We start from the raw sequence: 16,891 nt of genomic DNA, 5'->3' as shown, positions 1-16,891 counted from the left end.
CGAAAAAAATACGTAAAGGCAAAAGTCAGTGGGCGAAATAATATTTTCCTACCAACATTCACATCTTTGCAACGAACCCAGTCTTGCAACTAATTCACTATCAGATACTCATTAGTATATCAAAGTAAACAACTGTCTTTCTCTCTTAAACACACACAAACACAAACACACACACACACACACTGCTGTGTATATAGCGCACACCAACTAGACAGTGTTTCTTTAGCTCACGGCTCTGCAAAGCTGTTGGCACAGAGGTACTTTGAGCTCACAGTTACAAACTAACATGTTGATGTTATTTGAAATGTTAATGTTTGCCTTGTTCACAATCCGAGTTTAATGTGATAATTAGTACTAAACACAAAGTACAGCTATGACTGGGAAATAGAAATTTTTACCTGAGGGTGGCAGTAGATCAAAAGTCAGTGACTCACCGAATACCTACCAGTGCACCATGAGGGGAACGTGGGTGTCTGTGCGAACCCCACTCTACACACAAGTAAGACTTGTGTTCTGGAAACCATGAGAATATGTGTGAAATCTGTTAATGCCTCAAGTTATTTCACAGAAGTAGTGAAAACAGTCAACATGATTCCAAAACAGAGCAATGCTTTGGGCTTTATTTCAGTTTAATTAGATGAAAAAACGGCAGTAGTGGAATCACACGATGACAATAAATCCCCAATCTGCATCTTGATTCTTTAGCACATTTTTCCAATGTAGTGAGAAGGGAATGTATAACAGCATTTCGTGTTTGTTCTTTCCTAGGCTGCATCAGTTCTATTGATTATTTCTGACTGCAGGGGGGATCCCATGCATGTAAACTGTAATGTATTCAAACCTTGATGTGAGTATCATTAAAGTGGAACAACCAGGAGCAGGGCTTTGTAAAGCACAAGCAACAAACTACTGTGATTCCTGGTTTGATTCCAGCTGGTGACATCTGTTAAGCAACTATCAGAGATCGCTGTTCAGTACGGTCTAAATCCCATAAATACAGTCTTGTTTCCTCTTTCTATTGAAAAATACTGTGACAAATTTTGGGAAGATAAAATATTACCAACAGAGTGATGAAATCTGCCACTCTGCTGGGATGCAGGCAAACACACGATGAATCAGTAAATAAATGATAATAAACATTCATTACTTTAAAATGTTATGCATAGTTCCTACTAAATATTCATTAAGCTATCACTCTGCTCTGCCAAACTACAGAATCCTGATTAAAACTGCCATTGTCAAGCTGTTCACATATCTCCACTGAAACCTGCAAATATGTCTTGAGAGCTACTAAGAAGAGATGAATTGGACATGACAAGATCAGCCCACGTCTTTGCCACACATCAGATGACAAAAGTGTTTGAGTTCAACCTTCTTTTAAACAAAAGTGACAGTCTTAAATAAATGAATTAGATGAGACAAAAGATTTAAACACTGTTTCCTTCGCAACCTGCAAGTATCCTGGGACAATCCGACTGGGAATCTGACTGGAGGGCACGATGTCTCTTATCAGGTGCTTATCTATTCCGGGCTCTGCCTCGAAGCCTGTATCAGTAATTACAATTTATCAGGACTTCAGAGTCAAGGAGCCGATGAAGATCACAACAGGACTAGAGCATCTCTCCTCAAAAATATTCCCCTCAGTTTGAACTTTGAAGATGTGTGACAAAGAGGAAAGTATGTGATGCCGTGTTTGATTTTCACATTGTTTCACAATTTATTTGCATTTTTGTCCAGCTCTCCATGTACACACAATAGTAACACATATAGCATGGTACTGCAAACAATGAATAAACATACTTTTGTATTTTCTGGGACATAACCCAAAAGAGTTCTAATATAAGGTCAGAGGTTGGCTCTTCTTTGTTTCATAACGGAAATGTGATCAAAAAACTTTTTAACTAGTTGGTCAAGTTATTCACAAATTTGAAACATTTAACAATTTGGTTTGGCATTGACCTAACATTCACCACGTGTCCCCCCCACAGTTGTTAAAATGTTAAAAACACTGCTTAAAAGAAACTACTTTAAAATGTTTGGCAATATGTAAAACAAAATTTCTGCAAGGCCACTTGGAGCACTTTCTGCCAAAATGGATCAAGCATGCCTACATACAATCAGCTGCTGAAATACAGTTGTTACAACACGTAACAGCCATATTTGCACAACCATTAAGATTATAGAATTATGGGTAAAGTACATTCAGAAGGAGTTCGAATAACACAAGACCAAATCTGCAGTTTGTAGAGGCAGAAAGAGAAATACAAAAAAACTCTAGTCAGTGCCAAAACCATCAAGAATTATGAATTTCATTATGTATTATTGTCCCCTGCTGGAAATGGAAATCTGAAAGAAATCTCAGAAAGGTAAGAAAGATACTTTCATCTGTGCATGAACTAGAGCAACATAAATAAGAAGTAGCCCACAAAATGGATGTGCGCTCAACTTTTGAGCCATGTCCTTATCTTGCTTTATGCCAGTTGTCCTTGTCCTTGGAGGCACAGTAAAAAGAAAACAAAGTTTGACATCTTCGCAAAGGAAATAAAGCATATTAGTGCTAAAAAATCACTGTTATCCAGTGGATATTTTTATTCTATTTCCGTATTGGTTTTTGTAATCAGTGTTTTTGTTTTGTTTGTTTTGTTTTAGATGAAAAAGTGTGCATGAGGTGTGATCTTTATCATGCTGGCATTTCATAATTTGCATTATTATTATGTTCTGTGTTTTGTCTGGACTGTATCAGTAGTAATCCCACAATTTTGACATTGTTTTTAATTTAATCATCATTGGCTGAGTGTCTTTTGAGCATCAGGGACGAGTAATTACTGCATTGTTAAATCTGAAACTTAATGAAAGCCTAATTTTGGTTTCCACATACACACAACATATGGCATCTTCAGCAAAAAACAATCTGACAGCAACAACTTGCATTACATTTAAAACACTAGAAAAGTTATTTGAAAGGAAAACCAAAAAGTGAACAAGCACTAACATAGTGCATAGAGCATCTTGTTTTTTGTCAGAAATTCAAAAAAAGGCTGTTTACCCAAAGGGTTTGTGACATTTCCTTTTACAAAGATCCAGCACTGATGAGACAAAGTCAAATGTCAATGTTCCTTTGTCCTTTGAAAGCCATGAGTGACTGCTGACTCAAAACGTTTCTTCCTCACGACACAAATATGAGACGAATCAGAAGGTGGGTATCTGATTCGTGACATGTACACACACAAAAAGCTCCAAAATCAACACTTGTGGATCCACTTTATCTTCATGATTTGGGGGTTTGAAACAGTGCTTTAACTGTGTGTTCATGTTGCAAGCAGTTAAAAACTAGAGGTCCATCTATATTTATATCTCTGGAGGTCTCATTTTCACCTTGATCAGTTTTGATTTCTCTTCTTCATGGAGGACAGTTGGCTGCAGCCGAAATTCTGGGCTACATTGCCCTTCAGCTGCAGCAAATCAAATGAGATCGTTGCTATTTACTCCATTTTTGCAACAAAGCTACAGTAAAAAGTCGCTCAGCTCAAACAGGCCAGTAGTAAGTGGGATGTGACGGTCGTGCTTGCTAACAATCTGAACATATCCAGGAGTCTCTCTGAGGCTGAGTGCATCCTTCTGATGTGAAGCTGAATGCTTACATATCAATGTCACCATCGTAGGCCAAGGTCAAGGGTTTCTGTGGTGGAGGAGATGCCTTAGTGGTTTTGGATGGCTTACTGGAGAAGAAAAAGACAGACAAGAAGGAAATGCTGACACTTACAGTGTATCTGGCTTAGTAGCACAGGGCAGCACAACTTGATTTGAGTTTTTACAAAGAATTCCATTATCTGATAGCAGCTGCACATAGCAGACAAATATTGTGAGGAATATAACTCATACTTGACAGGGTTCTGCTCAAGGACAGCTGATAGTTACGAATTTGCTTTGTTTCTCAGTGTTCAGTTTGGTTTAATCTACAGTACAGTGTGTGTGACTGACAAAGGATCTTTTTTTTTATTTTTTTTATTGTGCATAGAAAAATAATAAAATACATACCAGACCAGAAATGATAATGCAATAATGAAGAGTATTAGGATGAATCCAACCGCAGTCACTGCATAAACCCACAGCTTTACTCTTCCATCTGTGCGATCAAAAAGCAGATTTAAAATAAAGTTATAAATATGTACTTTGACATAATTTTTCTTAAAAATTTTTTTTCTCATGTTTCTGAATAAATAACATCTGTTTTTAAATACATTAACTGCAATTATTACTGTCCATTGAGGGGTGTAGCATTTAATCATATGCCCAGTAAACAAAAAAACAGAAACTGACGCAAAACGAATTCCACCCTCACAGCAATTGTACCACTACAAAAGCTGGAATGAACTCAGACATGCTGGTTGAGCTGTAAAGATGATTTCCTTTTCACTACCTGGCCCAACAGGTCGTAAGGTCCACTCGCTGAAGAGGTCCTGGGCCTGAGACGGTCCAGGTTTTAATTTCCCAGAATTGGTTTTCACATCAGCTTTCTTGTTGTTGTCGACCCCGGGGGTTCTGGTGCAGTAGTCCAAGAAGCCGTGTGTGGTCATCACTTCAGTGTAACCCTTCTCACACCCACACACGCCACTCTGCAGGGATTGGGGGGAGCAAGGCCAAGAAGAACATCATTTACAGCCAACATCAGACAAGTGCAATTGTTACAGTACTTTCTCATCGCTATAAAACACTGCTGACAAAACAGTCTGCCTTGTACTGGGCGTATGCTGCCTTGCTCTAATATTTCAAAAGGCTTTCTGCTATTCACATAGGTTGATTTATCCCAACCCTGATATTAAACTGTGCTCCTCAGGGGTTGGATTAAGCCACTTCACAGATTTTGGGTGTGAAAAAATGTTTTTCCAGTCGGACTAGAAACAGACACTGGAACAAAACAGCAAAACACAATTTCACAGATGCTCTTTTTTAACACTGTTAGCAGGGCAGGCCCTACTTTTTCAGAGCCCTAAGCACATTTATCCGTGGGGAACCCCCACCCAGGACATGGGATACTCTTTGCTAATATTATTATGCTATCATGATAATACCAGTGGATATTTTGATCTGTTGATGGTGATTATCAACAGTGGCAAACTATTTATGTAAAACCAATATGCATTTTCCTCCAATGTGACTATTGGAATGTGAAATGGAATCTAAATGGCCATTTAGAACATTTTCATTTTTGTGTTATTTATTGATAATTTAGGTCAACTATAGGCTACCTTAAATGGGGCCAAATGTGTATATTTTGCACAAGTCCTCAGAATTTGAAGACGAGTTGCATATTGATTTAATAAAGTTACATTTAATAAAGATAAAGAAAACAAGCTATATTGTTAGGTCAGTGTAACTGGAACAGAGCGTGTGAAGGTTCATCTACATTGCACAGTGACAGAGCTTTGTACCGGTCAGTTGTGGCTCGGATCTACGCAAATCAAAAAAAGCTATAATAAGCATATAAGCTATATGCTTATTATTCTTATTTTAACATTTCTCCTGATACATATGTTCAGACAAGTTGGCAGCATATTTCCACTGGCACTCACAAATCAGGCTACCTGAGTAGACTACCTGGCAGTTATGATTGTGGGCGCTACTTTTGTGTTTTAGCTGCATTAATTGTCTAAAATCCTATTTAATAAAAAAAAAAAATTAAAATGTCTCTTTGCATGTTGTGAGTGCAGTTACATGGAAGGTACTCTAAGGGGCAGTAAAACTTCAAACTTAGACTGTCCTTTGTCTTTTTTATGATCACCCGCCCCCCCACCACCCATAGGTGTAGTCTCTAACTGACACAGAGACTACATCCATTTGTAATAATCTGATTATCCTATAATGGCCTGTTCTTGGCGATTACAAATGTCATCTGTCCAAATTGATACAAGTCCCCACACGGACTGTGGAAGCAGCAGGAAATGCAGTGAGAGTTACACAGATCACACCTGCCGAATCAAAGAACAACTTGTACTTACTGGTGTGCAGTGTGAGAAGGGTTTGGTGCACGGAGGATGGCAGTGTCTGACTGTGGTCGGCCTTTTCTGTGGGAAACACCCCCCTGGAGAAAGACAACAGGTCCTTTTTTCAGTTCCTTTACCCACTGATCACTATATTAATGTGCTGTCACACCTGATTAATGGCCTCAGTTGCCTATCAGAGTCCCTGATCAATCTGTGAACATTTTAATTCCAACATGGAAAATTGCATGTCAAAATATCAAAGAGTAATGCCTTAGGTTCTTGCCTTCTCTACAGAGAGAGGTTATTCCTTCTGGGCTCATATTGCCAGAAACACTTCCTTACAGCGATAAGATCACATTCACCCACTATTTACAGCACGCCAGGCTTGCCTAAAGCTTTTGTTCCCATAGCACTATTACCCTTGTTCTGTTTCTCTTTGCCTGGTTCACTTCTCACAAATATGCATGATTATATTTATATGGATTGAAAGCCTTCCAGCTCAGAACCTGGCTTATTGATTACTTCTGTTAAGAGGGAAAGGAGAAATCAATGGAGACAGCACTGAGAACAGGCAGATAAAAAATGGTGTTAAATTCAGCTAGAACACTATACTAAAATTATTCTGTGAGAGTGCCTGTGCATCTACTGTATTTGTGTGGCTGTAAATGTGTAAGAGACAGAGGTACATTAAACATGTTCACACTAGGCCCTCGTGTACAATTCTGAAGCCAGGGGAGGGGGGAGTAACTGATCTATTGTAGGACATAACCCGTATAAAGTGTAATAGTATCGTAAACTGAGATTAACAAGAGCAAAATACATCACAGCTGTTTTTGTATCCAGCCCACTCATGTTTCAATCATCTCCTAAATCAAAGAAGAAATCTATTTTAAATGTATTTCTAACTCACCTGCTACAGCCACCTCTGCCAAAATTACCACTGTGACAGCTTTCACAGCTCAATGCAAGAAGATTCATTTACTGTCATGGCAAAGCTTACATATTCCTTTTTGAGCGATCAAATAATCTGATATCGTAGCACATATCCAAGTGATCCAGCCTAAATTGAAAAATGAGACTCTGTGCAGCTTTTTGCTGTTCACACTGATTCATTTCAGTGTGCAGCAACTAAAGCAGAACTGGGACACTTTCAACTGCAGCCTGCATTGAGCCAGATATACATAGGTATTCATATTTATAATGTCTGAGGATGTTCCCATGTGTGTGTCTGCAGGTCCCATCCAGGGTGGCCAATAGACACAGAGACAACCCACCCGTGACATTGACACCATCTGAGCGCTGACACCACACGGCTCTCTCATTGTTGCTCCATCCTCCTGTCCTCCACTGGTAACTGTGGCATTTTCCTTCTGTAGAATTGGCAGAGAGACGATGCTCATTAGCTATTTGTGTTGGGCGTCAGGCTCTGTTGTAATGGTCTCTCAGACACCATTTGTTCTGCTGCCCTGCTACATTGGATTAAAGGGTAAGCCATATTATGGCTGTAGTGAAAGGAACCTTTACCACCACAACACCACACAGGCATCTTAAGAAGAAAGAAGGCGGTAGAGATTAGTTGGAAATGTATTAAAGGCACTTTATTTAATAAGGAGGGCCGTTGTTTTCCTGGGGGGTGAAACAGGGGGAGAGAGAGGGAAAATTGAAGACAACTCAGCCAAATGTGAGTAACACACGTGTAGAGGCTAGATCACAAGTAGAACGCCCCAGGAAAAGACCAAGACACAGTCTAGTTAGAAATTACACATACAGTAAAAGCTTCACAGGTGTGCAGGACTAAAAATAAAGTCTGACAAATGCTACCTGACAAACAGTGTTTTACAGTGGCTCCAGAAAGTATTCAGACCCTTTCACTTTGTGCACACTTAATTGTTTTATCCTATTCTTCCTGGCAGATCCTCTGAAGATCCATCAGAGCAAATCTGAAGTGTCGCAACTGCCGTCATCATGTCTCTTCACAGATGTTCTTCAGGGGGTTTAAGTCTGGGGTTTGGCTGTGACACCCAAGGTCAGTCAGGGACTTGAAGCCACTCCAGCAATGTCTTGGCTATATGCTTTAGCTAATTTCTCAAATTTTTTAAAGTCTTGATTCACATGCACAGGTCAGGTTCTCTAAAAACACCTCTGTATTCAGGTTTATCATCCATCTCTCAGTTCCCTCTCTCCCTGCCACTGAGACGATCTCCTATAGCACGATGCTGCCATGGGGCACTGCTGGGATGGTGGTTTTTCTTGCAGGTTCTTCAGACTTTGCTGCGACCTTGCCCACTTACTGTTTGGCTAGACAGCCAACTCCAGGAAGAGTGATGGTTTCAAACTTCATAATTACCGAGGCCACTGAGCCCCTGGGAACACTAAAAAGTTTAGAAAAGGTTTACACATTTGGCCTGACCTACACCCCACCAAATTTTATTGCAGAGGTCTACAGAGAGTTCCTTCAACTTCATGGCTTGGTTTTTGTCCTGACATGCAGTGTGAATTGTTTGACCTTATATACACAGGTGTATGCCTTTCTAAATTATATCCAGTCATTATATCAGTTCAATTTGCCACAGGTGCAGTGCAGTCAAGCTCCAGACACATATCAAGGATAAAGTACGCCAAATTATTGCACAGGTACAGCAATCAAAATAGATTTTTAATTTAATGCTGAAAAAGTTAAGAAACTATACTCAAAAGATACCCAAGCAAACTATTAACCTAGCTATAGAGATTCAGGCGCCAGATACATAAGTCTGTGGAATACACATAATGTAAAATACCGCCCCGGGGCAAGTCACAATCTAGATCCTTCATCAAAATTGGATAAGTTGTGTAGCAGTTATGACCTTTCTATGTTTCAAATACTGACTCTTTAATGATAGCCTTTTCATTGTATTTCTAATTTTTAAATGTTAACCCCGCTGTGACACAGTTTCCATGATAGCTTTTCCATTACAATAATAAAACTGCCACTTAGCATCAGAGTTGGCCATTTAGAAAGCACTTGTAATATCACCTTTTAGCCTTTTACCTCGATACAGACAGGTTTATGTTTAAGGAAAAACGAAAAGCATGTAATCCATAATGCCTGTTATGAGCTGTGGCAGTGTGTGACCTGATGAGTGTTCTATCACAGTGCAAACACTACTGTCAGGACTTTTCCAAGGTGGTAGGGCCACATTACATGCTAATAAACACTACAGTGCATTGTCAAAGACTGCAGGATTAAATTTAAAAATGATGTGAATTAGTTATCATCAGTGATGATTTAGGAGAAGCAAATGACATCTCATTGAAGCCAAAACTAAATCAACCAACATAGTAAATAAATTAATAATTAAATGGTGAAAAAGTCTGGGGTGGGGGGATCAATGCTTCCTGTGAGCTCTGTAGCTGTCTTATGCAAGATTAAATGGGAAGTGACTATGCATTTGCCTCAGTACCTTTGCAGGGCTGGGTCTCAAAGACTTGGTGTGGACAGGTGCCCTGGTTCTCCATGACTTGAATGATTACAGCTCTGGAACGGGCTTGGCGACCGGTGGTCTCAAAGCTGCGTCCCTCTAGGCAGGTCAGCTGGCAGGAGCTCCAAGATGACCACTCAGTCAAATGACAGTCTCCTGAGGGCAAGAAAAACAGCACTGATCAATGACAATGTCCCAATTTAGTTTTTTCCCACTTGAGCGTGGTTGATATTCATCTTGTCAGCGCTACTTCAGGGATCATTTTATTGGCTCCCTGGGCAGCTCCTGGAACATTTAAAACAGATCAAAAACAACTTTTACACACATCTGTGACTGATAATGTACCAAATGCAAAAACAAATTACTCAGAAAGCCTACAGGGTGTTCAGAAATAACAGACCAACCAGAGTTATAAATTATACAATACAGGCTATAACCGTAAAGAAAATACTCAACACTGAAATGTGTCTCATAGGAGTTGCCACATTCATTTGGTTTGGGAAAGATTTTTTTGTGTGTAAAGCCTGGTTGATGTAGTCTACAAATCAACACTTAGTCAAACATTATTATTTGATGATAGGGTCATCTTACAGCTCCCCACACAGAACAAACCTCAGATACTCTGCCCCGATTGCTCATAGTGACATTAGTGGGCTGACGCATCTCATTATGTTTTATCTTTATATGGATTCACTCCATCAGCCCTTCCCTCATGCTGCTACGGCTGTTGAAACACACTGTGTCAGAATGTACATTGCGCAGCAAACAGTAACATACACAGAGACCGTTCATGTCTCACATGTCGACGATCCTACGGCGTGCCCGCCAACTTCACAGCAGACACAAGAACACACGAGGCAAACGCACACACACACACATATATACTGTGGCCATCACAGAGTCCGAATTCTGAGCCAAGCTCGCACCAAAGGCAGTTTGAATGATGAATCAAGCCAAGGATCAGAACGAAGTGAGAGGCAGATGAGCAAAAGCAAGCACTGCAAGATGCTGCCTCTCCATAGCATAAGCTAACAAGTGCCTTATTGAAAAAGAGCCACACCAAAGGCGATGCGATTAGTAATTTTTATCAGATTATAGTGATGGCATTTCTCTTTTTAAAAGGATGAAAATTCCAATATATTCTACTGTATGGTAGTTGTGTAGCTGGGTTGTGCCTAAGGACAATAAAGCTTCATTATAGATTTTTAGGGTGGAAAACCTGACAGTGACATGTGAAGCAGGCCACAGCTGTCAGCTGGCCAGCAGCTTACAGCAAGTGCTACATTCGCACTGTATCCTAAAAAGGGATTTAAAAAAATAACTTGGCATCAGTGGGTGTGAAGGTAGCAGACAGCGTGGCAGGCACATTCAGCTATGATCTACGAGCTTATTGTCGCCATGGGGATTCTTTAATAAGGACGACCATTTGAATGTGCACAGACTCAGATTATATACACTTCATGTTATAGGTCCATGACAAAACAGTAAGTTAAAAGCAGTGTGACAGGTGATTTTAACATTTCACTAAATGTCAAGATGTACTTTGCACAAAGACTGTGCAAAGTACTAATTATTTTATTTATTTAATTTGTTTAACTTTATTATTATCATTATTTTTTGCCATGCTAACACTGATGCTTTTTGTATTGTTATCTATCACGGTAAACACAGTTTGTGTAGTTGATGCACCGCAAACTGGCATCTCTCCAGCAGTGACTGCAGCTCTACAGTATATCATCACTTAATGTTTGATAGATTAAAACAAGTGAACCTGCGTCACCTTTCCCTGTGTCAGCTATTTTAATAACCGAGTGATTATTAGCTGAGACAAGTGCTCTTAAATGATACGGTTCATTGATGACAATTTTATTTTATGCCATGTGTTCAGCCACATACATGAAAAAGAAATAAATCCAAAATTGTTCCTCCTCAAAACTAGTTACAGTCTGATGGCACGTTCTTGCCATTGGAAAATCATTGTGTTTGCATTGGTATGCAAGCTTGTCTCTGCTCTGCAGAATTCCCATGCTGTAGCTAATTGCATAGCAGTGATAGGCAGAGTGAATGCTCTCAGCAGTGTGATTGTTTTAGTTAGGATCATTTTTCATGCTTCATTTATTTCTAGGTTGTTACATAATGTAGTGTAAAGAAATCGATAGTGTTGTCAAGTAAATGATCGGAAAATCTGTCTCTCTTTAGTTACCCAATGCTGACCTTTGCAGCATAAATGCAGGTACTGCATTAAAACACACGCACACACACACACACACACACACACACCCACACACACGCACACACACACAAACCCACACACACAGACACTAACACAAACACACACAGAAAAACATGTGGACACTGTGTTTTCTCTGGTTGTTATATGGATGTGTCCAACCACATAATGTAGAACTAAAAGGGCCATTAGTTAATCTATGACTTTTATTGATTTTGTAATAATTATTTAGCAGCTGAAAATGTCAACCGATTGCTAGGGGGACCAGTGTATTGGCAGAGTGCAGCAAAAGAGTCAAGATTATTGATTACGAAGTAAGTGGCACAGGTCTGATAATTATTGGTATTACAAATCCAGCAGGACTACGGAAATTCATGCAAGTTTTGCTCTCCTTGAATTGATTTAAAAATTATAAAGTACTGTATATTTTATGTCGGTCTCAAGTGTATTTGAGTGCGGCCTTACCTGGGCAGGGGACAAAGCAGGGCTGCTCCATCTCCTGCTGGACCTGTTGCCTCAGTTTGTCTCCACAAAGCTCATGCTTTACGGGCTGAGGAGGTGTCTCAGACCAGTCTCCCCAGTAGACAACACATGAGAGGTTCCTTCTCCGAAGGCCTTCACCACACTCTGCACCCTACAGAGATGACACACAACAAGTGCAACCTTTTCCGCAGCGCAGGAGAGAAGAGTGTCCTCACAGGAGCATTTGTTCAAATTGTGGTGACATTATGAACATTTTAGACCACAAGAAGACCACAACAACTAGAAACTCAAAACACTAAGATCAAAATGAATCGAACTGCTTAGAGTTGGGGGATGTTTGTGGTAAGAGAATGATCAAGTGGTTTGTGTTGGATTCCATGTTAAATAATACACAGTCTTAGTCTATGGATTCACAGGTGGCAATAAAGCGACATACAGTATGCTGCTAAAAAAGGCAGAGCAGAAAAACAGATTTAATGAATTTAAATTGCCTAAAAATTTAAAGCACTGTTCTTCTTCCCTGCCTTTTGCTGTCTGGTCACAGTTTTAGCTGTATACTGCCATAGGTACATACTGCAGGTCAGTCAGAGAGTCGGTGTGAAATGAATGGCTGCAAAACTAAATTGCACATATGCTTGTGTTTGTGCTAAAACCAAAGGCTTCATAGCTAAGATGAAAGCAGCCACCGTTGGGTACCACATGATGACCACATCATGTGGATTTAAAAAACTAGTCATACCTCTACAGCACACGCGGACCAGTCACTCAGCTGCCAGGTATAGCAAGGCCTTACAGGACATGGTTTGGTCTGGGTGAGCTGGCTGGGACAGGGACGGCCCTCCTCATGAGCCTCCTGCAGGATTCTCCGTGTGCGCACAGAAACACCTGCAGAACACCAAGGCCAACATAGTGTTATAAAGAACAACAGACAATGGAACACTTATGTAAGTACAAGGTGCTATGTTTAAGCCGGAAACTCATTTTACTATTGGGCAGAGTTAACATGATATAAAGACATGAACACTGTGGGATTCATACTTGCATGCACTAACTACAGGTTTGTTAAATAGGTGGCCGAAATGAATGATAATTTGTTTAGAATTGAGGAGGCTGTGCCTTGTCTTTAGCCTGTGAAATATTTCTCCCATGTCAAAGAGGAATTAGTGCAAAGGAACAATACATCTGTGTCACCCTGGCACTTTATGCTCAGATCTAACAGTTTTCTTCACAAGTGCTTTGTTCAACAGAACCATTAATAATGGGTGACTGGAAATGTTTGGTAAATGGCAACAGTAAAACAAGGGGCCACAGAGTATGTTTGGCATGTTGCAGAGCAGCCTACTGTTTGGATCCTGTGAGGTTTAGTAAAGTCATGGCTTCCATCAACTATCAAATCAATACGGGAGTGTTGTGTGTATGCATTTCGCCGGGGGAGATGCTGAGCTCTTTGGGCCCCAGGCACACCTAGCTAAAGGATGCTGAGCTCCACCATCTCAAAAATCAAACTCAAAACGTTAATGCTCCCATGGAGTCCTGACAAAACAAGATTCTTGTGTCGTCTGACACAGATACGACTCCCTCATCAAGGCTAGCAGATGTGTTGCACTAAGTGTGAGAACGAACTGAGAGAATGGCAGAAACAGAGTCACATCAACACTGACAATGCTGTGAGAGACACAGTGAGAGTCTTCAGTTTAAGTCCCCAGCTGACAGCCTGTGTAAGTGTGAGCTTACTGACATGAGGGGTTAACAAGTAACAGAAAGCTGCCGGCAAATTAAAATTAATGAACTTTAGTAGATACTGTTGAGTTTCTCTAATTAACCGAATTATTAAGAACAGTCTATTTTGCAGGTGTCCAGTTTATTTGGACGTGGAGCTTTTTCTCTGGGAGCTTGTTTTGGGCAGCTGAAGAACGAATGTATGCAGCCAGGTTAAATCATCCCATTAACTTTTGCATATTGCATAATGTTCTAACCTGACTCTCTCAAAGTGATGCTGAGCACGCCGCATGTTGGTGATTACTAACCGCATTTTTTAAATCAAACAGAGATAGGCTATATATTTTATTAAGGAACACTGAATCATTTACGATGCCTATAAAGGTGAGCTGTATGAAATTTAGTTAAAACTGCTATTCTAAAATTATAATCTAATTAAGAAAAGTTGCTTGTGTTAATTAAAAAATATGCTTCATACAAAATGATAATGAGGCAAGAATATTACAAAAACAGCAGCACAGTGTTTCCCTGTATAATAAGGCTTTGGGTTACACATACTTATAAATATTTCAATGCATTTAAATGTATTCATGCACAATTCAACATCTTAGTGAAAGCCTGAGCAGACTGAATAATGAGGTGCTGCACATGTGGTCCACTGCGTCTGTGTTCCCTTTGGTTAAAATGAAGTTGATTTGCTCATAATGTTTACCTTGACCACCACAGGTGTGTGAGCACTCTGCCCATGTTGACCAATCAGAGAGTATGCAGCTGACAGGACAGTCAACCACGCAGCTCTCTGACAGCTTCCAGTTGCTGATGGGACCAAACTGTAGAAGACAAGAGCAGAGCTGTGAGGAGGGATACTGTAACTAATTATTTTACACTAACAAGAAAGAGGGAGCGCCCACATTTATATATTTTAAGTGGGCACTAGGTTACTTCAGGACAGTGGAGCCTCAGCAATTACACAATGATGCCATAAACCCTGCTTTAAATATCACTGAGCCATAAAAGAGATTCAAAAATGGTTTACAAGGAGCTATTGCATTGTTAAAGCACAATTAAATACACCAGTTAACTAAAGATTGTAAGAAATGTTGCAGCTACCTCCGCTATAGAGACTTAGAGCATCTTCAAGATTTTCAAACTTAATTTAATAAATTCACAGGAGGAAGGTGTTTCAGTTTCCAGAAGAAAACTTTCACTTTATTTTCACTTAAACAAACTGGGCAGCTGGGCTTCCAATAATGTAGAAGCCAATGGCAAAAGGAGAAAAACTGGAAAACTGCAGCATCAAACAGTACTTCATCGTCAAACCAAACATTTGATTTTTTTCAGTAATAAAACTTCTGTCTACTGTAAACATTCACAGAGTACCTGTAGGATTGTGAAGACAATCAAATGTCTTCAAACGGAAGATTCCCGTTATGAACTAAAGGTCTTACTATACAAATATTACCTGCTCGCACTTTTGTAACTCCACAAACTTTCCATCACTGCGAATACAGTCCAGGAGACGCGACCGTAAACCCTGACCACAGATGGCATTTTCACTCAGATGACATGTACTCCAGTCTGCAATTTAAACACACACACACACACACACACATACATATAAGCAACATATCTACATCAGTCTCAGTCTCAAATAGGCCATATACTCTTAAGTCTACTTTTGTTAGCTCTGCTTTATGCAGGAAATACTGGCCTTGCTACATGTGAACTCCAACAGCGTGTCGTACACTTACTCATACTGTAGTTCTGTCCTGCTGTGCAGATGATCCTACCTGAGACTCTGTACTGGTAGGTGAAGCAGGTGTTATTGAGGATGCAGGGCTCTGATTGAACCAACTCTGGACAGGCTGAGTTTTCCAAGGCTGGGGGACGGAGGACATGTCTGCTCCTGTTCCTAGCGGCTCCCTGGTCACATTGCTGCACACGAATGACAGCACCAAACACAAAAACGTCATTGTCAAGGATGCAGCTTTTGTGTCACAAATAAGGGAGATGGAGACACAGCCAGGTTGAGTTAAGGGGACCTTCAGCAGGAACTAAAAGCTGTTTCCTGCGTTTAGATTTAAAACTTATCAATTAATGTATTATGATTAAGTTCACTTTGCTTAGTGTAACAATGCTGGCAGCCCTAAAGTAAAGAGTTATTTTGAGAGCATGTCCCAGGGTCACTAAAGAATGAAGCTAGATGTGTTGTGGAAATGTGTTTTCAATAGCAAACAAAGAACTTTACATTTATTTGAGATGCATAGTAACTCATAGTTATTTAACATTAGATTAATTCGATACCGGAACAATGACATGATTCGTTCAAATTTTATTTCAGGCAAACAAAAAGTCAATGACATTTACGTGAAGTAAATAATATAACAAGGGAGTAATACGAAAGTTACCTGAAAACAACAAAACCATATAAAAATAAAGATTTTAAAATAAGGCAGAACTTAAAAAGAGACAACTTTGCATTTCACCGCTGATCATCCTCATTATTATAGATTTTATTTATCTTAACAAATGTAATACTTCTGTGTATAGTAGCAAAGTAGCAGCATCTAAAAAAATAGAAATAAAAAAACAGTACAAAGCATCTGTTCTCCTGCTCCAACGTTGCTATTTATTTGTCCCTGACACGCTGAACACATTTAATAAAGGGAAAGATAAATCAAACAAGGCAGCTCAAGGTGAGATCCTCCTCTTTCCACGTGTGCCATCAATCCACATGATGCACAGCACTTAGTATTCTAATTTCCAGCTCATTGTGCCTTCCGTGAATACAACCTAATAATGTTTGTGAGGATGTAATTAAACATACACGATATAATTTATACCCTAACACAATGCCTTTGTTGTTTTATAGAAAAGACATTTCAGTGACAAAAGCACTGTGTCAAAAGAACACTGGTTAAATATTTTGTAATTTTAAAAATGTCAAGAGAATTAATTTTTAAGTTTAGTAAAAAAAAAAATAAAAAATCTGGTAATTACTCAAAGAAAAGTCA

The 16,891-nt window shown here is 39.6% G+C and overlaps 1 protein-coding gene across 3 annotated transcripts in view; it reads right to left on the bottom strand.

The window, feature by feature from the left end:
- Window positions 1-697: 697 nt before the first annotated feature.
- thsd7ba (thrombospondin, type I, domain containing 7Ba) overlaps window positions 698-16,891 on the bottom strand; it is a 168,115-nt gene continuing 151,921 nt past the window's right edge. Inside the window, exons 19-29 of one of the 3 annotated variants that reach the window (XM_067516847.1) lie at window positions 15,629-15,812; window positions 15,340-15,455; window positions 14,590-14,707; window positions 12,898-13,043; window positions 12,141-12,309; window positions 9,428-9,601; window positions 7,259-7,354; window positions 6,000-6,082; window positions 4,421-4,616; window positions 4,039-4,126; window positions 700-3,719 (exon numbers count right to left, since the gene is read on the bottom strand). In XM_067516847.1, coding sequence (XP_067372948.1) covers window positions 3,638-3,719; window positions 4,039-4,126; window positions 4,421-4,616; window positions 6,000-6,082; window positions 7,259-7,354; window positions 9,428-9,601; window positions 12,141-12,309; window positions 12,898-13,043; window positions 14,590-14,707; window positions 15,340-15,455; window positions 15,629-15,812 — 1,452 coding nt within the window. In that variant the 3' untranslated portion in view covers window positions 700-3,637. Of the gene's footprint in view, window positions 3,720-4,038; window positions 4,127-4,420; window positions 4,617-5,999; window positions 6,083-7,258; window positions 7,355-9,427; window positions 9,602-12,140; window positions 12,310-12,897; window positions 13,044-14,589; window positions 14,708-15,339; window positions 15,456-15,628; window positions 15,813-16,891 lie in introns of all 3 variants that reach the window. The other 2 variants (XM_067516849.1, XM_067516850.1) reach the window with 2 other exon arrangements.

Source organism: Channa argus, chromosome 9 (genome assembly GCF_033026475.1).
Source record: "Channa argus isolate prfri chromosome 9, Channa argus male v1.0, whole genome shotgun sequence".
In the NCBI taxonomy this organism is placed as follows: domain Eukaryota; kingdom Metazoa; phylum Chordata; class Actinopteri; order Anabantiformes; family Channidae; genus Channa; species Channa argus.
The sequence above is the reverse complement of the archived record's forward strand: the minus strand, read 5'-3'. Positions and strand labels throughout refer to the sequence as shown.